We start from the raw sequence: 21419 nt of genomic DNA on the forward strand, positions 1-21419 counted from the left end.
AATTATACTAGAATTTAGACACCTGTAGCTTAACAAGTCTCCCATTGTCACAAAAATGTGGTATTCACATAACAATATTTCATTGACATAATTATGGCATTTTGGACACACATACCTAACGGAAATAAGCATAGCACGACCTAGGAATAACACACTGCTGACAGTACGCTGGATATTACAGCATAAAAGTCACGAAATTATACCAATTATGGCACACAGCACGGCATATAAAACAATATGGTGCTCAGCCAACTTAGTCATCTGGGTGCTATTTTCACCTTAAGGCCACATTCACACATTCAGTATTCGGTCAGTATTTTACATCAGTATTTGTGACCCAAAACCAGGAGTGGGTGATAAATGCAGAAGTGGTGACGTGTTTCTATTATACTTTTCCTCTGATTTTTCCTCGCCTGGTTTTGGCTTATAAATATTGAAGTAAAATACTGACCAAATACTGAATGTGTGAACATGGCCTTACAGGGTGTGAAGAAACCAGATTGTATCTTAATTTTCCAGTCAACCATGTTTTTGCAAACCAAAAGAACTGGCTTTTTTATCTGTATATTGGCTTGTGAATTTAAGTGTTTATGTCTGGTGGGTCAAGAATATATCAAAAATTACCGCACACTTGAAACTGAGATGATGCAAAAATATTAACAAGTTTATTGTGTTCACAAAATCAGTTGCCACAAAAAGAAGAGAAAACAAACTTGCAGATAGAAACCCAACGTTTCGACCCTCCCGGGCCTTATTCATGGGGTTGCTTGATGCACGTTAGGATACAAATGGGAGTGGCAGGCATAGGGCAGGAGGATAAGTCCCTTGTTATGTAAACCGTTGCTTAACCTGGAGCAGGCTGGGGATATGTTCATTCGTGATTCACAGTGGCAATGGCACACCGAGGCTGTAGCATCCATGGTGGGCCTGTGTACAGCCGAATAACCCATCTGGGCAGTGCTCCTCTGTCCTAAAGAGCCGTGGGTGAAGGGTGCTGTATGAGCGGCGCTCCTGCACCTTGCTGCTGTGGCTTGTGACACTCCCATTTGTATCCTAACGTGCATCACGCAACCCAATGAATAAGGCCCGGGAGGGTCGAAACGTTGGGTTTCTATCTGCAAGTTTGTTTTCTCTTCTTTTTGTGGCAACTGATTTTGTGAACACAATAAACTTGTTATTATTTTTGCATCATCTCAGTTTCAAGTGTGCGGTAATTTTTGATATATGACTGTTTTGGACCACATGGTCTGTTTTACCAGCACCTACTTACCTTTGACTTGAGTGCACACCATTATTTCCCTGGTGGGTCAAGAAGACAGACTTGCCAACTGATATACTATCTAACATACTGTGTAAAGGTACCGTCACACTCAGCAACTTTGCAAAGAGAACGACAACGATCCGTGACATTGCAGTGTCCAGGATAGCGATCTCGTTGTGTTTGACATGCAGCAGCGATCTGGATCCCGCTGTGCCATCGCCGGTCAGAGCTAGAAGTCCAGAACTTTATTTCGTCGCCAGGTCGGCATGTATCATCATGTTTGACATCAAAAGCAATGTTTTACATGGAGCTAACAACCAGCGAGAACGAGAAGTGAGTCGCCGTTATGTCACTGGAGAGCTCCTGCATCGTTCTGGAGTTGCTGTGTTTGACGTCTCTACAGCAACCTAAACAGCGACGCTCCAGCGATCTAGCTAAGGTCGGCTCGTTGTCTATATCGCTGCAGCGTCTCTGAATGTGACGGTACCTTAAAGGTACCATCACACATAACGATTTCGTTAACGATATCGTTGCAACGTCACGCTTTTTGTGACGTAGCAACAATCCCGCTAACGATCTCGTTATGTGTGACAGCGACCAACGATCAGGCCCCTGCTGGGAGATCGTTGGTCGCTGGGGAATAATCTGGACCTTTTTTTTGGTCGCTGATCACCTGCTGTCAGGTGATGCCTTAGGTGTAAAAAGACTGAGAGATCACATCCTGGGAGACGGAAGTAACACAGAGCTACCAGCCAGACATTCTGCAAACCACCCAACAGACAAGAGGACTGCAGCCAATTCATCATGGCACCATCACGAGGGACACTGATCTATGATTCTATAGGAAACAACCTAGGGATCTTTGGCTCCGGTTGGAAAGACACAGCTCTGATCCAGTGACCATCTCTGAGCCATGGATCTGTTTGGAGAAAGCTAGGTTTGGGACCCGCTGGTCGCCTGGTTCCATGGAGATTGTCAGATAAGCCAGGTGGTGACTCGTGTCAACTGGCTTTGGACCTTGTATGGACTCTATGGACAGTTCTTGGTCATATCCCTATGCTTGTCGTTACCCCTTCTCTGTGCGTGCATCCACAGATGGAGTAGCAACCCTGGGAGCTCTGACTCTCGTGTCAACTGGCTTTGGACCTTGTATGGACTCTATGGACAGTTCTTGGTCATCTCCCTATGCTTGTCATTACCCCTTCTGTGCGTGCATCCACAGATGGAGTAGCGACCCTGGGAGCTCTGACTCTCGTGTCAACTGGCTTTGGACCTTGTATGGACTCTATGGACAGTTCTTGGTCCTCTCTCTATGCTTGTCATTACCCCTTCTCTGTGCGTGCATCCACAGATGGAGTAGCGACCCTGGGAGCTCTGACATCATGTCAACTTGCTTTGGACCTTGTATGGACTCTATGGACAGTTCTTGGTCATATCCCTATGCTTGTCGTTACCTCTTCTCTGTGCGTGCATCCACAGATGAAGTAGGGACCCTGGGAGCTCTGACATCATGTCATACTGGAAATACGTGGAGACGCAGTGATCTTTTATATGTAATCAAGCAATTCCAGCCATGTTGGGATTGTTCTGTTTGCTATTGTGTGCTGTGGTTCAATAAAGTATTGCCACACTGTTTTACCTTAACCCTGTGTTGTCTGTGTAGTGTATTGCCCACTGGGAGATAGAGCGGGCGTTCAGTGGTATGAGCCGTGGTCCATGCAGTCTTGCTAAAGACAGCCGGGCCAGCAGACGAGAGCACCCACTGACCCCCTTTCTCCACACAGGGTACCACATAGCAATCAACTTTGTACATTTAGGCCAGGTGCACACTGAGTATTTGGTGAGTTTTTGTACCTCCGTATTTGTAAGCCAGGAGAGGAACAATCAGAGGAAAAGTGTAATAGAAACACGTCACCACTTCTGCATTTATCACCCACTCCTGGTTTGGGCTTACAGATACTGAGGTAAAATGCTGACCAAATACTGAATGTGTGAACATGGCCTAAGGTTGTCTTTTCAGTATATATTTGTCTGGGATTCTGCATGTAGTTAATTGTATTTTATTATATTGAAAGAACTTTACTAATTTACCTTTACTCTATTCCCTATTTGCATAACACGTAATCCCTTTACATGGTCCTTATACTTTTACACAATTTTTTTTTTAAAGCTATCACTTTCTTTTCAAATTATGCTGGTTTGAGAAAAATATAAAGTGCCAGCCGTTGGGGGTCTGAATTCCTCCAAATTTGAAGCCCACTGCCAACTGCTGGGGAAAATACATCTCTGGCAGCAAAGATGCAGAAATATACTTGCAGCAGATCTCAGCATCATATCATATCATCATAAGTTTACTGCCGCCCCTTTCCTCTGCTTTCTTGACCCACTCAGAAATTAGGTAAAACAATTGCCAAAAAAAGGTGGACAGGTGAACTCCATTTACATTAGCCTGCCACAGTCATCACATGACCATCTATTGGTAATCCCGTTTACACCATCATTATTGGCAGCACATCCCCTATTTAGAAAGAGTGATATGCTCCTAATAACAATGATTTTTATGAATTATCCAATCCCCCAATGAATATGCATTTTGCTTGTTCGTGGGATGATTTTGGATGATTTCTGGCATGTTTACACAATGCTGATTATTGGTTTGTCTAAACGGGCCTTTAAAGCTGATTTCACACTTGTGTTTGCCTGGTCTGTGTATGGCTGCGTACGTCCTCCGTTAAGCTCCACCTACGCTCTGCCTACTTCCGCATGCATCTTGCGTTGTCCTGCTTACCTATCTTTAACATTGGGTACACAGGGACATGTGTTGCATGCGGATGTGTCCGCATGGGACGTTTTGACATGCCTGCCGACCGCATGGGAACTCAACTTTTTGCGTTCCCGTGAAGTCGGTGGGCATGTCAAAATGCAGCAAGCAGCATTCAACGCTTGTCCCTGTGTACCCAATGTTAAAAATAGGTACGTAGGATGACGCAGGATGCATGCGGAAGTAGGCGGAGCGTAGGTGGAGCTTAACAGAGAACGTATGCAGCCATACACAGACCAGCCAAACGCAAGTGTGAAACCAGCCTTAATTTACATAGAATGTAGTTTCTATTATCTGTAATAATTTAAACATTTTAAAATGCATTTATTATTCACATTTTTCTGCCTATATTGCCACCATCTTCATTACCATATGGGTTTTAACAACAAGTGTAAATTTTATGAAAATGGAAACAGCCCTATGGTAAGCTGGAGAGTGTATAATACACAAGCAGGGGCGTAACAATCGCAGTTGCAGAGGTCACGACCGAAACCAGGCCCATATGGATGAGGGCCTGTGCATGTGAGTGGTCTGCTCATGACATCATAAACTTCAACTGGATGTGTGGCTTTGGATGCACATCCAGTTGAATTGCATTGCAGCGCACAGACCCGTCAGATTAGAGGCCAGCAGCTGACATTGGCATGCAAATAACTGGCCGTGCATGGCAGGGACGTCATGCACTCCTATCGCTTGCATGCTGAAATCAGCTGCAGCTTCAGAAGAGTATGCCTTGCGGCCGGGAAGTGGAGGTAATGTATTTTTTCTTCTATGCATTAAAGAACAACGGCAGAATGGGGTACATATACCAGGATGGGGCCCAGGATATGGGACATATACATGAATAAGGGACATATTACCAAAATGGGGCCCAGGATAAGGAACATATACATGGATAAGGGACATATTACCAAGATGGGGCCCAGGATAAGGGACATATACCAGTATAAGGGACATATTACCAGGATGGGGCCCAGGATAAGGAACATATTACCAAGATGGGGCCCAGGATAAGGAACATATACATGGATAAGGGACATATTACCAAGATGGGGCCCAGGATAAGGGACATATACTAGTATAAGGGACATATTACCAGGATGGGGCCCAGGATAAGGAACATATTACCAAGATGGGGCCCAGGATAAGGAACATATTACCAAGATGGGGCCCATGATAAGGGACATATACATGGATAAGGGACATATTATCAAGATGGGGCCCAGGATAAGGGACATAAACCAGTATAAGGGACATATTACCTGGATGGGGCCCAGGATAAGGGACATATACCAGTATAAGGGACATATAAGGGACATATTACCAGGATGGGGACCAGGATAAGGGACATAAACCAGTATAAGGGACATATTACCTGGATGGGGCCCAGGATAAGGGACATATACCAGTATAAGGGACATATAAGGGACATATTACCAGGATGGGGACCAGGATAAGGGACATATACATGGATAAAGGACATATTACCAGGATGGAGATAGGATAAGGGACATATATACCAGGATGAGGGATACATATACCAGGATGGGGATATATATATAGGTACATATATATATATTATCAGAATGTGGCCCAGGATAAGGGACATATACTAACATGGGGGTTATATATACCAGGATGGGGGATGGAGGATATATATACTAGCTTAAAACCCCATTCTATGCCTGTGTGGCAAGCATTTTTATTGGTACATACTACTTCACCCGACGTCCTAGAGACGCCATTGTGTGGCATGCGCTGACTTCTGTGCCGGAGGCTTTAGACAGAAGGACACATCTCCGGTTATATTATAGATAAATATACATATATACCAGGATGGGGGCCCTGTTCAAAATCTTGCATCGGGATCCATCACTGTACACAAGTCTGTTATGCAAGTAATAACTATTCATCAGATGTACCACTACAGCCAGTATATAGATTTCAGAAGCTTGATTGTACAGCAGTATTTTAGCTGACTGTGAGTATAGGAGACATAGTCTAACAGCTCATTGGAAAATATATTCAATGCATCATTAAAAGGTATATGTCATCAGTTTTTTTTTTTGCTGTCAGATGACAGCAGCATGATGAAGGGACAGATACCCTAATTCCAGTGATGTGTGACTTAGTTTACTGGGTGCAGACATTATGATAGTCACAGTTTTCTCTGCTGCAGATCTAGCAGAGCCCAGATGTTGATCCCTATGTAACCCCACACACACCACAGCTTTCTGTGTACTTTGTATAGTGACAGTGAGCTGCTAATCAGTGCTGATAAAACACTGATTGCATTGAAACAGCAAAACACAGCATAGCAAGTGATACATCGCTGGAATCAGGCTGCCTGTCCCTACATGATTGTGTTCTTAGACTACATAGCAAAAACCTGCAGACAGATTCCCTTTAATGGACATCATCGCTTCAAGGCTGATGAAGTAGAGCCCTCCGTGCTGTAATTATGCGCAGAAAATATGCAGCAGCACCAAATACTTCAAAGCAAAACTCAGCGTCCACAAAATATACACCCATCATACTCAACAATATTAGAAAAAAAACAGAAAACGGAGCCGGAGTACGTTTTGAAGACATGCATGATGTAAAAGCATGTTCACACAGGCCATAGGAACAAACAAAACCAAAGAAAAGACAATATGGGCATATACCCTAATGAAAATAAATACGTAAAAAAGCAAGTGCATTAAATAATTAACATAGGGTACTTAGTAAACACTGTTTTTGATCAAAAAAAGCATAAAGCTGTCCCACCGTGACAAGGTATACCCAATTGGGACAATAACTGCACTCTCTAATGTTAAAACGTACCTAGTGTGAATAGTGGCAGAGTCACCGGATCCCAACCGGACACCCAGCTTTGGGGGGACTATATATGAACTGCCCAGCTCAGTGAGAAGGGGGCTACACCCTATTATTGTACTGAATACATTGGAGAGAACATCAAGCAGTGACACTGAAGGAGAGAAGCTTACAGCAAAAGAGAACAGGTTCTACCGACCCAGAACCTTAAGGGTATGTGCAGACTATGCCGTTTTCTAAATTTAGGCAAAAACAGGTACACTTTAACCACCTTCTTTCCTGCATCTTAGCCAAAGGAAGAAGTATCAGGGCTCATTCAGACATATGACATGTTCTTGTGTTGTCCGTGTTAAGATTAGATAGCACACGGACAACGCACAAACCAATGCTATAAGAATAGGACTGTTCAGATTGTTTTTTTTCCACATGGACCTAGTAACCTTGCAGTGTAATTATTAACATAGGAACCTGTATTTAGTCTTATCGCTTTTTTAGAATGTTGATGTTTTAAAATGTAAGTGATACCGATGGAAATAACGGACACATGGATGGCACATGGATGTCATAAGGATGGAAAATGGATGAAAATGTCTGATTTCTCTGGATACATTTTGGACATTTTTTTAGCCTTAGGCTATGTTCACAAACAACGACAGCTTTGCAGTGAAAGATTTGCGCGGATGTTGATGTATACTCAATGGAGATTTCCCCCCTACTGCAGCAAATTACAGAATGAAAAATAAAACTGACTGATTAGTTTGTATTCTTACCTTTACTAAGAATGCCTGACAGTCACTGACATAGTCATATTCCAAACCATCAAAAGTATAATAATGTCGATCCCCATAGACAGTACACACTGAGGGGCAGGGGTAATTAGTGCAATTAAAGATTCCTCGTTTACAAACACTGCCAAGAACAAGACAATAAACAAGAGAAGGATTAATGCAGTGCAACATTTCACCAGACTGTCAGTAATTGCAATGGTGTTAATGTTAAAAGCGCACTCTCCTCCCATAAATGTTCTCATCAATGGAGAGCTGCTGAGAAGAAGTGAGATAAGAGTTATAACCTCTCCAGTAAGAGTGAACTCATGATTTCTTACTTTATGGGGGTGATAGCAGTATTTTATTATAATAACATCTCTTTATAGCAATAGTCCATACAATCAATGCTTATTGTGTAATGTGCAGATAATTACTTCCATTATAATATTTTATACCTACCATGTGTAACATGGGGTAGATATCACTTCACCAGACAAGTACTCCCAATCCTTCCATGTACATGGACAGCTATCTGGTACATAGCATTTACCTTTATGTTCTGCCATGCTACCAAAATAGAAAAAAACAATAGAAAAGCATAAATATGCATCAAATAACATTACAAATTTAGGTGCTTCTCACAAAATTAGAATATCATCAAAAAGTTAATCTATTACAGTTCCTCAATACAAAAAGTGAAACTCATATATTATTTAGAGTCATTACAAACAGGTGATCTATTTCAAGTGTTTATTTCCGTTAATGTTGATGATTATGGCTTACAGCCAACGAAAACCACAAAGCCATTATCTCAGCAAATTAGAATACTTTAAAACACCAGCTTGAAAAATGATTTTAAAATCCAAAATGTTGGCCTACTGAAATGTATGTTCAGTAAATGCACTCAATACTTGGTTGGGGCTCCTTTTGCATCAATTCCTGCATCAATGTGACGTGGCATGGAGGCGATCAGCCTGTGGCACTGCTGAGGTGTTATGGAAGCCCAGGTTGCTTTGATAGCAGCCTTCAGCTCATCTGCATTGTTGGGTCTGGTGTCTCTCATTTTCCTCTTGACAATACCCCATAGATTCTCTATGGGATTAAGGTCAGGCAAGTTTGCTGGCCAATCAAGTACAGTGATACTGTTGTTTTTAAACCAGGTATTGGTACTTTTCGCAGTGTGGACAGGTGGAAAATTACATTTCCATCTCCAAAAAGCTTGTCGGCAGAGGGAAGCATGAAGTGCTCTAAAATTTCCTGAAAGACGGCTGTGCTAACTTTGGTCTTGATAAAACACAGTGGACCTACACCAGCAAGTGACATGGCTCCCCAAACCATCAATGATTGTGGAAATGTCACATTAGACCTCAAGCAGCTTGGATTGTGGCCTCCAGTCCAGCAGTCCAGTTATTTTTCTTCTTGGCCCAGGTAAGACGCTTCTGGCGTTGTCTATTGGTCATGAGTGACTTGACACAAGGAATGCAACACTTGTAGCCCATGTCCTGGATACGTCTGAGTGTGGTGGCTCTTGAAGCAATGACTCTAGCAGCAGTCCACTCCACTTGTCAATCTCCTCCAAATTTTTGAATGGCTTTTTCTTAACAATCCTTTCAAGACTGCGGTTATCCCGGTTGCTTGTGCACCTTTTTCTGCCAGACTTTTTCCTTCCACTCAACTTTCCATTAATATGCTTGGATACAGCAATTCTGTGAACAGCCAGCTTCTTTAGCCATCACTTTTTGTGGCTTATTCTCCTCGTGAAGTGAGTCAATTACTGCCTTCTGGACATTTGTCAAGTCAGCAATCTTCCCCATGATTGTGGAGCCTACTGAAACAGACTAAGGGACCTTTTTAAACACTTATGAAGTCTTTGCAGGTGTTTTTTGTTAATCTAATTTACTGACATAATGACTCTTGGGTTTTCATTTGCTGTAAGCCATAATCATCAACATTAACAGCAATAAACACTTGAAATAGATCGCTCTGTTTGTAATGACTCTATACACGAGTTTCACTTTTTTTGTATTGAAGAACTTAAAAAAAATAACCTTTTGATGATACTCTAATTTTGCGAGAAGCACCTGTAGCTATTCTTAGCCATACTACTTACCCTTGCGGACAAATGCAACCACTGGTACATGGTGGTGTTGGAATACATGTGAAATTCATAGCCAAGTTTGCACATGTAACTTCACAGCTGACACCAGCAGATGGTAAGCCCAGCACAGGGTTTCTGCAATCGAAATATATCTTTCCTTCTGGACATGTGTGACCTTCAATATAAAATAATCATATAGAAAGGGGTGTAACTATAATATGTGTGGGCTTTGCAATCACACTGGGCCCTGGATACTAGGTGGGCCCATTGCTGGCGATCCATAGTGTCAAATGCTGCATAGAGATCCAGGAGAATCAGCATTGAGTAGTGATCGTAATTCGTAAATCTAGCTATTAGTAGATTGTTAGACTTTGGCAAGGACATTTTCAGTAGAGTGTACAGAGTGGAAACCAGATTGTAAACATTGTAAGAACAGCATTATCTGAGAGATAGTGGATCAGATGGGAGTGGACTAAGTGTTCCAGAAGTTTAGACATGAAGGGCTGATTAAAAACAGGTCTGTAGTTACAGTAGCAGCGCAGTTCTCGAGGGATGGTTTTTTAAGTAATGGGTGTATGCTGGCATGTTTGCAGGAGGAGGGAAAGATACAAGATGAGAAAGAGAAGTTAAATATTTTAGTTAGGTGAGTGCTGATAGCTGGGGAAATGAACTGAAGGAGATGTGAGGGAATAGGGTCACTAGTGCAGAGAGTAAAGCAAGAAGATGCGAGGAGCCTGGGAACTTCTACTGTGACTGATTCAAAGACAGAAAGTGAGTTAGATGAAGTGCAGGAGGGAAGAGAATGCATACCATAAGGGGATTTTGAAAAAATTTCCTGTCAATTTTTTCATGGAAATAATTTTTTCTTGTTTATAAAATCTGCTGCGTTTAATTGCCAAAGCAAAGTGGATGCGATTTCATTAAAACTGTGCACACACTGTGTGCTTAAAGACACTATTGAACTGTGTATTTTTTGGTGTGTTTTTTCTCTACAGGCTACTATGCGGAGCCTGAAAAAAAACATGTAAAATGCATAGAAAAAAATGAAGTTGTGTATTCATTTAGGGAATAATCAAAACTTTTCTGTACAAAAAAAAATTTAAACATTGCTTCAAATGTCACCAAAAATGCATTAACTAAATGGGAACATGCATTAAAAAATACAGCATGTACGCTACATGTGAATATGGGCTAAAAGTCTTTACTGTACAATGTGTCTCAATACATGGCTCATGGGAAGACGTGTTATACTTGGATTATAAATTAAAGCGTACACCTGATAAGTGTATGTATACTATGTATGCATATGAAATGTACTTAGCGTAGCAGTAGAAATACAAAATTTATAACTATTTTTATTGCTGATGCTATATATGTTTCATGTAAAAAATCTATTGACCAAGATAGAATGCCAATTACATACTCTCATCTTTATATGTAAGCATACCAGTGATGGTTGTAGAAGTTTCAGTACATCTCACCGTTCCATTCAAACACTGGCTAGTAATAAAAGAAAAACATCATTAATTCTGGAATACGCCAGTGTCACGCAAAACATAAAAGATGTTAAAGCCCCAACCATAATCCTCCTGGAAATGCCTAAAACATTACAGGACAGCCCCCTTTCATGCAAATTAGCAGTAGCACTGCCCACCTTGCTACATATTTTGGGAGACAATCCAGTGATTGTTAAGGGCTTTATTTTAAAATGTATCTCTTCATTTTCCAACAATCAGAATACAAGCAAGCTCTTGTGCTCAAATTAAAACTGCTTTTGGTGCACATACCAGTCTAATAAGTCTAGAAACTGTCTCAACGCTCATACTCTATAACTCAATATTCACTCTTTTTAAGCAAGCAGATCCTTTTCATTAGCTTTCTACCAGCACTATAGGTGTTGGATCTTACTTTTACTTACTTTCCAACATGCATTGCTCCTGCAGTTTTGCAATGGCATGCCTGCCCTGATCTAAAAGTCCAATTTTCTGCTATGTCTGTATGCATTTTGATAGACAGGAAAGGCAAAGACCCTCCCCAAATCCTGTAATCTGTCCTCAGGTCTCTGCTGTTAGGACTGTCAGTGGTCACAGAAGAGAGAAATCTAGTGGCGGGCACAGTGGAGCGATTTTTTTGCTTTGGTTGAATACATCATTTTGGGTCAATAAATTATTTTATTAGTCATTTCATTAGCCATCAAATGACCAGATCTATCCCAAACATTTCCATAGTAATACTTAAATTGTATAAAATTAATCTTACCAAGAGCCAGATTGTCTCAAGATCACTTCCCCTGGATGATAGATTCTGCCCTTAAAATAACAGCGACAGCTCGATCTAAGTAGAGAAAAAAATGTATAAAAGACAATTACAATAAATAATTACAATAAAGAGGTAATGATAAGCTCTTGGCATAGAATTTACTGTATCTACACTATCAATAGCCCCTATAATAAATTTCTATCCATATTAGAATCTTATGTGAGTGCAATCAACCCACCATATATACTGTTAGGACCATGTAGAATCCAGTTGTGTACCAACATCATCCGAGATAGTGGTAATCTGCTTATGTATATATTAGATGGTGGCCCGATTCTAACGCATGGGTATTCTAGAATATGCGTAGTATACTGCCCAGCCACGTAGTATATTGCCCAGCCACATAGTATATTGCCCAATCACGTACTATATTGCCCAGCTACGTAGTATATTGCCCAGTGACGTAGTATATTGCCCAGCTACATAGTATATTGCTCAGCCACGTAGTATATTGCCCAGTCACATAGTATATTGCCCAGTCACGGAGTATATTGCCCAGTCACGGAGTATATTGCCCAGTCACGTAGTATATTGCCCAGCCACGTAGTATATTGCCCAGCGACGTAGTATACAGCACAGAGACACGTAGTATACTGCCCAGTCACGTAGTATATTGGCCAGCCACGTAGTATACTGCCCAGCCACGTATGTAACAGGTTAAAAAAGATTTTAAAAAAAAAATTAACATATACTCACCTTCCGAAGGCCCCTTGTAGTCCTGGCGCCTGTGTGCGGTGCACGCGGCAGCTTCCGGTCCCAGGGTTGGTATGAGCGCAGGACCTGTGATGGCATCGCGGTCATATGAATATGACGTCATGGCAGGTCCTTCTCGCATAGCATCCTTGCCACCGGAACCTGCCGCTTGCACTGCACTTACACAGGGTTAATAGCTGCGTTAATGGAGTGCATTACACCGCGGTCCATTAACACTGGCATTAACCCTGTGAGAGGGCTGACTGGAGGGGAGTATGGAGCGGGCACTGACTGCGGGAAGGACGGAGCAGCCATTTTGCCGCCGGACTGTGCCCGTCGCTGATTGGTCGTGGCTGTTTTGCCGCGACCAATCAGCGACTTGGATTTCCATGACAGACAGAGGGCGCGACCAATGAATATCCATGACAGACACAAGGACAGACAGAAAGACGGAAGTGACCCTTAGACAATTATATAATAGATTGTGAGATGATTGCATTCACAAATGCACAAAAGGTCTATTATAAGTGTTCTGTGGTGATTACAACCTATGTGAAATTCTGCTTGTTATGGACGCCATGTCTCCAGGCTTTCTGCTCCAAAGTATGGTCTGCTCTAGAGTAAAGAATTGCTTGTATTTTTTTTATTACTGCATTAATTTTGTGCAATCGGAACATCTACATAGCTTTCCCCTTGCTGTCCTATATAAGATTTACTTATCTTTTGGGCCCCAGTATAGATTCTTTAATGGGTCCCCAAAAGTGTTGGGTGAGGTTACCAAAGACCTATCAATAACATTTTTCAGGAGGCTCACTCTTCAGCTACATGTAAATATTTCCAAATATATAATTGCCTAGTGAAGTGGCAGCTTCTTGAAGACAAAACATCCAAAACAGAAAAAGTGAAGCTGTATGCCATAAAAAATAGATTTTTATTGATATATAAGATTTAAAATCATTTATTAAACGTAAAGGAAAATAAATATATGGGAATCAATAGATGCAAAAAAAATCCAAGATCCCAGAGGTAAAATGCTCCCCTGGATAAAGCTAAATGTGAAACGCGCGTCGGGGTATCCTGCCACACTACAGGTAATATGCTCTAGCTTGCACTATGCATCTTTATTCTCTGACTATTTTTGTTTTCATGCACTAGAGCACTTTTTTGTATATTTTGAAACAATTCATGATAGAATTCAAAACCTTACTCAGCATGTAGGAACGCTTTCATTCCTCTATACCTTTCTTATATTTACTACCATTCACACCACACTCTGCCTTGTAGCCCTGTTCATTGATAGGAAGTTCAAATAACTTCGTATATACATTTACATATATTGGGCTGCATGTATATCTCTTTGTGTGGAAGTAATTAATGCATATATATTTTCTTTTGGTCATATTGGCACCTTTTACAGCTTGTAGCATTTTACCTCTGGGATGTGGCATTCTTTTTGCACACATTGATTCCCATGTATTTATTTTCCTTTACTCTTAAGAAATGATTTTAAATCTTATATATCAATAAAAATCTATATTTTATGGCATACGGCTTCACTTTTTCTGTTTTGGATGTACATGTAAATATTATTGGACCTGAATAGCGGATAATATGTTCTTTTAGGTAATTTAATCCTATCCTATCCTTCCTATCCTTACATATATTTATTATACACGGATAGTGTGTTAAATAAATTAAATGCTGCATTTATTTGCATATTATGCATCAAGTGTACTGTGCAAAGCACTGCTCATGGGCTCATCGGTAAATGTATCTGTTCAACCAGTGGCCAGTCCAGTCCACCGGTGAATTTATCTGTTGACCAAGGGGACCAGTCCAAGTCTATCGACCATTTGTCACTTACTGAACAAGAATGTTCTAATGAAACCAAGGTTGCTTTTAGGCCTCCCCGTTCATCACTCTTCAGGGACCAAATGCTACCTTTATGAGGAAATACTATTGCTGATATAGAACAATTTACTGATACTAATACTAAATTTTCTAAGCAATAAGAACAATGTAAATCATCTCAGCCACTCAACCCCATTTATAACCAAAAATTCCACTTTAGAGAACTTTAATAATCAGAGCAGGGCATATAACTGTCACAAAATCAGTGCTGCCCTTTACTGCATCTGATAATACACACACCTTCACACCATGGTTGCTGTTTATGTCCTTCTCTGTTCATTTTTATGGACAGAACTCTCCCATTCAAGTGAATAGGTTTATAAAAAGAACAAACAGCAAATGGATGACACACCACAAAATGACTGCAAATACAGGAAAAACAAATCATCACATAGATGAAAAACTATCATTTTTTTGCATAAGGCCTTAATCTGTAAGCAGTAAACCTTGCCTACTTAAATACCATCCAAAGACTGACTTTCAGTTCGAGTTGATACATAATGGAATACTTACATTGGAACACAAAAGTTTACAGCCTCGTCAAAGTACTTTCCATCAGGACAGTTACATCCTTCAATACATTCATCAGCGCAGATTTCTACAAGCGAAAGAGAAGAGCAAGTCCGTCCACAGGAAGAAGAGCACTGGTGGTACAACATCCCATATCGGCATATTACTCCTATAGGAGAGAATTTAAATCATTATTCACATTGTCACATTAGCCCTTGTATAGTCAAGTCTCTTTTCAAAATGAAGGATTGAGTGAAAATTGATTGTAAATGTAAAAAAGGCTCTCCAGAATGGCTGGCAGAGGTGGTTTCTTCTAACACCTAAACACACAATCACATACATGCACATCATTAAAAGCCTTAACTAAAAGCAGGAACATAACTGCGATTGACCACTGGGCTACCTCTAAATTTTTTTAAATAGCCATCAGGGGCTGTTGAGTGGTTTTCTACTTGAGCCAGGGGCCTGACTAAAGTCCACCAATACATACAGTGGCATGTAAAACTTTGGGTCAAAATTACTGCTATTGTGAACAGATAAACAAGTTGAAGATGAAATGATCTCTAAAATGCAAAAAACTTAAGATGACACATTTCTTTTGTACTTCAGGCAATAATATATATATTTTTTTTCATTTTTTACATTTTAAAAATTAAAAAAAGAACAAATGGGCAAATGCAAAAGTTTGGACATCCTTGGAGATTAGGGTTATAGCTTGTTCACTATCATCGTTAGGAAAGGCCAGGTGATGTAAATTTTCCAGCTTCATAAAAATCCAGCCTACTTTAACCTTGTGCCAACAAACAGCAGTCATGCATTCTTCTAAGCAGCTGCCTACCACTCTGAAAATTAAAATGGTGGAGTTCCACAAAGTAGTAAAAGGTGATAAGAAGATTGCAAAGCATTTTCAAGTTGCCCTTTCCTCAGTTCACAATGTAATTAAGAAATAGAAGTTAACAGGAACAGTGGAGGTCAAGATAATTTCTTAGTGGAAAGAGACGTGTACACTACTGGTAGGATGGTGCTAAGGTAGGCTCCCACACCTTAATGCAAATAACAAAAAGAACCTAGCACTCAACTTGATGCTTATGTGCAAATTTTATTGTAGTACCCAATAAACGTTTTGGTCCATCATACGGACCTTCATCAGTAACGTACTATACTGGAGTAAGGGCAAAGAGACCATAGAGTCTCGGGGCACTAATGCATGCGGCGTCTTACAAGAACGCTGGGCCGGTTGATAGGCTTTAACAAGTGAAGAGAGATGTGCCACTGACAGACGCGGAGTCCACCGCTGGTAAGATAATTTCTTAGAGCCCAAGCAAAATTTTAGTGAGAGCTGCTCATAGGATTGCTAGAAAGTTAAATTAGAACCCCCGCTTGACTGCAAAAGTCTTTCAGAAAAATTTAGCAGACGCTGGAGTTTTGTACATTGTTCTACCGTTCAGAAACACCTGCACAAATAAGACTTTCATGAAAGATTCATCAGAAGAAAACCTCTTCTGTGTCCACACCATAAAAATCAGAACTATACAAAAGAACATCTAAACAAGCCTGATGCATGTTGGAAACAAGTCCTGTGGACCCATGAGGTTAAAATAGAACTCTTTGGCCACAATAATCAAATTGATGGGTGGAGAAAAAAGAGCACAGAATTTCAGCAAAAGAACATATCACAAACCATTAAGCATGGGGATGGATCAATCATGCTTTGGGGTTGCGTTGCAGCCAATGGCACAGGGAACATTTCACAGGTAGAGGCAACAAATGAATTCAATGAAATTTCAACAAATTCTTGATGAAAATATAATACCATCTGTAAAAAAGCTGAAGGTGAGAAGAGGATGGCTTCAGCAAATGGATAATGATCCGAAACACACATCAAAATCCACACTAGACTACCTCAAAATGCGCAAGCTGAAACTCTTACAATGGCTCTCTCCCCCCCTAATCAGACCTCAAAAGAGCAGTGCATGCAAGACGACTATTTAAATAAAAAAATTTAAAAAAATGGCATGGGGTCCGCGCCATTTTTTACAACCAGCAAAGGTAAAGCAGACAGCTGGGTGTTATGATAAGGTAATTCAGTACCACAATGGACATAGAAGTCAGAGCACATACAGTGACCTGACTATAACTCAAAAACATAGAACGAGCTCTGAGACGTGGGAACTCTGCTGACCGCAATCCCTAATCCTCTCCAACCACACTAGAGGCAGCCGTGGATTGCGCCTAACGCTCCCTATGCAACTCGGCACAGCCTGAGAAACTAGCTAGCCTGAAGATAGAAAATAAGCCTACCTTGCCTAAGAGAAATACCCCAAAGGAAAAGGCAGCCCCCCACATATAATGACTGTGAGTTAAGATGAAAAGACAAACGTAGAGATGAAATAGATTTAGCAAAGTGAGGCCTGACTTTCTGAACAGAGCGAGGATAGGAAAGGTAACTATGCGGTCAACACAAAACCCTACAAACAACCACGCAAAGGGGGCAAAAAGACCCTCCGTACCAAACTAACGGCACGGAGGTACACCCTCTGCGTCCCAGAGCTTCCAGCAAACAAGAAAAAACAAATAAGCAAGCTGGACAGAAAAAAACAGCAAACAAAATAGCAAAGCAGAACTTAGCTATGCAGAGCAGCAGGCCACAGGAACGATCCAGGAGGAAACAGGTCCAATACTAGAACATTGACTGGAGGCCAGGATCAAAGCACTAGGTGGAGTTAAATAGAGCAGCACCTAACGACTTCACCACATCACCTGAGGAAGAAAACTCAGAAGCCGCAGTACCACTCTCCTCCACCAACGGAAGCTCACAGAGAGAATCAGCCGAAGTACCACTTGTGACCACAGGAAGGAGCTCTGCCACAGAATTCACAACAGTACCCCCCCCTTGAGGAGGGGTCACCGAACCCTCACCAGAGCCCCCAGGACGACCAGGATGAGCCATATGAAAGGCACGAACAAGATCGGGAGCATGGACATCAGAGGCAAAGGCCCATGAATTATCTTCTTGAGCATAACCCTTCCACTTAACCAGATACTGGAGTTTCCGTCTTGAAACACGAGAATCCAAAATCTTCTCCACAATATACTCCAACTCCCCCTCCACCAAAACCGGGGCAGGGGGATCAACAGATGGAACCATAGGTGCCACGTATCTCCGCAAAAATGACCTATGGAATACGTTATGAATGGAAAAAGAATCTGGAAGGGTCAGACGAAAAGACACAGGATTAAGAACCTCAGAAATCCTATACGGACCAATGAAATGAGGTTTAAACTTAGGAGAGGAAACCTTCATAGGAATATGACGAGAAGATAACCAAACCAAATCCCCAACACGAAGTCGGGGACCCACACAGCGTCTGCGATTAGCGAAACGTTGAGCCTTCTCCTGGGACAAGGTCAAATTGTCCACTACATGAGTCCAAATCTGCTGCAACCCGTCCACCACAGTATCCACACCAGGACAGTCCGAAGACTCAACCTGCCCTGAAGAGAAACGAGGATGGAACCCAGAGTTGCAGAAAAACGGCGAAACCAAGGTAGCCGAGCTGGCCCGATTATTAAGGGCGAACTCAGCCATAGGCAAAAAGGACACCCAGTCATCCTGATCAGCAGAAACAAAGCATCTCAGATAGGTTTCCAAGGTCTGATTGGTTCGTTCGGTCTGGCCATTAGTCTGAGGATGGAAAGCCGAGGAAAAAGACAAGTCAATGCCCATCCTAGCACAAAAGGCTCGCCAAAACCTCGAAACAAACTGGGAACCTCTGTCAGAAACGATATTCTCTGGAATGCCATGTAAACGAACCACATGCTGGAAGAACAATGGCACCAAATCAGAGGAGGAAGGTAATTTAGACAAGGGTACCAAATGGACCATCTTAGAGAAGCGATCACAAACCACCCAAATGACTGACATTTTTTGAGAGACGGGAAGATCTGAAATAAAATCCATAGAGATATGTGTCCAAGGCCTCTTCGGGACCGGCAAGGGCAAAAGCAACCCACTGGCACGAAAACAGCAGGGCTTAGCCCGAGCACAAATCCCACAGGACTGCACAAAAGAACGCACATCCCGCGACAGAGATGGCCACCAAAAGGATCTAGCCACTAACTCTCTGGTACCAAAGATTCCAGGATGACCAGCCAACACCGAACAATGAACCTCAGAGATAACTTTATTCGTCCACCTATCAGGGACAAACAGTTTCTCCGCTGGGCAACGATCAGGTTTATTAGCCTGAAATTTTTGCAGCACCCGCCGCAAATCAGGGGAGATGGCAGACACAATTACTCCCTCTTTGAGAATACCCGCCGGCTCAGATAAACCCGGAGAGTCGGGCACAAAACTCCTAGACAGAGCATCCACCTTCACATTTTTAGAGCCCGGAAGGTACGAAATCACAAAGTCAAAACGGGCAAAAAACAGCGACCAACGAGCCTGTCTAGGATTCAACCGCTTGGCAGACTCGAGATAAGTCAAGTTCTTATGGTCAGTCAAGACCACCACGCGATGCTTAGCTCCTTCAAGCCAATGACGCCACTCCTCGAATGCCCACTTCATGGCCAGCAACTCTCGATTGCCAACATCATAATTTCGCTCAGCAGGCGAAAACTTCCTGGAAAAGAAGGCGCATGGTTTCATCACCGAGCAATCAGAACTTCTCTGCGACAAAACAGCCCCTGCTCCAATCTCAGAAGCATCAACCTCGACCTGGAATGGAAGCAAAACATCTGGTTGACACAACACAGGGGCAGAAGAAAAACCACTCTTCAACTCTTGAAAAGCTTCCACAGCAGCAGAAGACCAATTGACCACATCAGCACCCTTCTTGGTCAAATCGGTCAATGGTTTAGCAATACTAGAAAAATTGCAGATGAAGCGACGATAAAAATTAGCAAAGCCCAGGAACTTTTGCAGACTTTTCAGAGATGTTGGCTGGGTCCAATCATGGATGGCTTGGACCTTAACAGGGTCCATCTCGATAGTAGAAGGGGAAAAGATGAACCCCAAAAATGAAACCTTCTGAACACCAAAGAGACACTTTGATCCCTTCACAAACAAAGAATTAGCACGCAGGACCTGAAACACCGTTCTGACCTGCTTCACATGAGACTCCCAATCATCCGAGAAGATCAAAATGTCATCCAAGTACACAATCAGGAATTTATCCAGGTACTCTCGGAAGATGTCATGCATAAAGGACTGAAACACTGATGGAGCATTGGCAAGTCCGAACGGCATTACTAGATACTCAAAATGGCCCTCGGGCGTATTAAATGCAGTTTTCCATTCATCGCCTCGCTTAATACGCACAAGATTATACGCACCACGAAGATCTATCTTGGTGAACCAACTAGCCCCCTTAATCTGAGCAAACAAATCAGATAACAACGGCAAGAGGTACTGAAATTTAACCGTGATCTTATTTAGAAGGCGGTAATCTATACAAGGTCTCAGCGAACCATCCTTCTTGGCCACAAAAAAGAACCCTGCTCCTAATGGCGACGATGACGGGCGAATATGCCCCTTCTCCAAGGACTCCTTCACGTAACTCCGCATAGCGGCGTGCTCAGGCACAGATAAATTAAACAGTCGACCCTTTGGGAATTTACTTCCAGGAATCAAATCGATAGCACAATCACAATCCCTATGCGGAGGTAGGGTATCGGACTTGGGCTCATGAAATACATTCCGGTAATCAGACAAGAACTCTGGAACCTCAGAAGGGGTGGATGAGAAATAGACAGAAATGGGACATCACCATGTACCCCCTGACAACCCCAGCTGGACACAGACATGGATTTCCAATCTAATACTGGATTATGGACTTGTAGCCATGGCAACCCCAACACGACCACATCATGCAGATTATGCAACACCAGAAAGCGAATAACCTCCTGATGTGCAGGAGCCATGCACATGGTCAGCTGGGCCCAGTACTGAGGCTTATTCTTGGCCAAAGGCGTAGCATCAATTCCTCTCTATGGAATAGGACACTGCAAGGGCTCCAAGAAAAACCCACAACGCCTAGCATACTCCAAGTCCATCAAATTCAGGGCAGCGCCTGAATCCACAAATGCCATGACAGAATAAGATGACAAAGAGCAGATCAGGGTAACGGACAAAAGAAATTTTGACTGTACCGTACCAATGGTGGCAGACCTAGCGAACTGCTTAGTGCGCTTAGGACAATCAGAGATAGCATGAGTGGA

General features: G+C 42.1%; 1 protein-coding gene across 1 annotated transcript in view; it reads right to left on the reverse strand.

Annotated features, from left to right (window-relative positions):
* The window catches only part of OTOGL (otogelin like), a 316314-nt gene that overhangs the window by 209008 nt on the left and 85887 nt on the right, over positions 1-21419 (reverse strand). Inside the window, exons 20-25 of the mRNA XM_069764433.1 lie at positions 15201-15366; positions 12024-12098; positions 11212-11264; positions 9777-9939; positions 8126-8233; positions 7670-7808 (exon numbers count right to left, since the gene is read on the reverse strand). Of these exons, the coding sequence (XP_069620534.1) occupies positions 7670-7808; positions 8126-8233; positions 9777-9939; positions 11212-11264; positions 12024-12098; positions 15201-15366 (704 nt within the window). The remainder of the gene's footprint in view (positions 1-7669; positions 7809-8125; positions 8234-9776; positions 9940-11211; positions 11265-12023; positions 12099-15200; positions 15367-21419) is intronic.

This window comes from Ranitomeya imitator, chromosome 4 (assembly GCF_032444005.1).
Source record: "Ranitomeya imitator isolate aRanImi1 chromosome 4, aRanImi1.pri, whole genome shotgun sequence".
NCBI classification, from domain to species: Eukaryota; Metazoa; Chordata; class Amphibia; order Anura; family Dendrobatidae; genus Ranitomeya; species Ranitomeya imitator.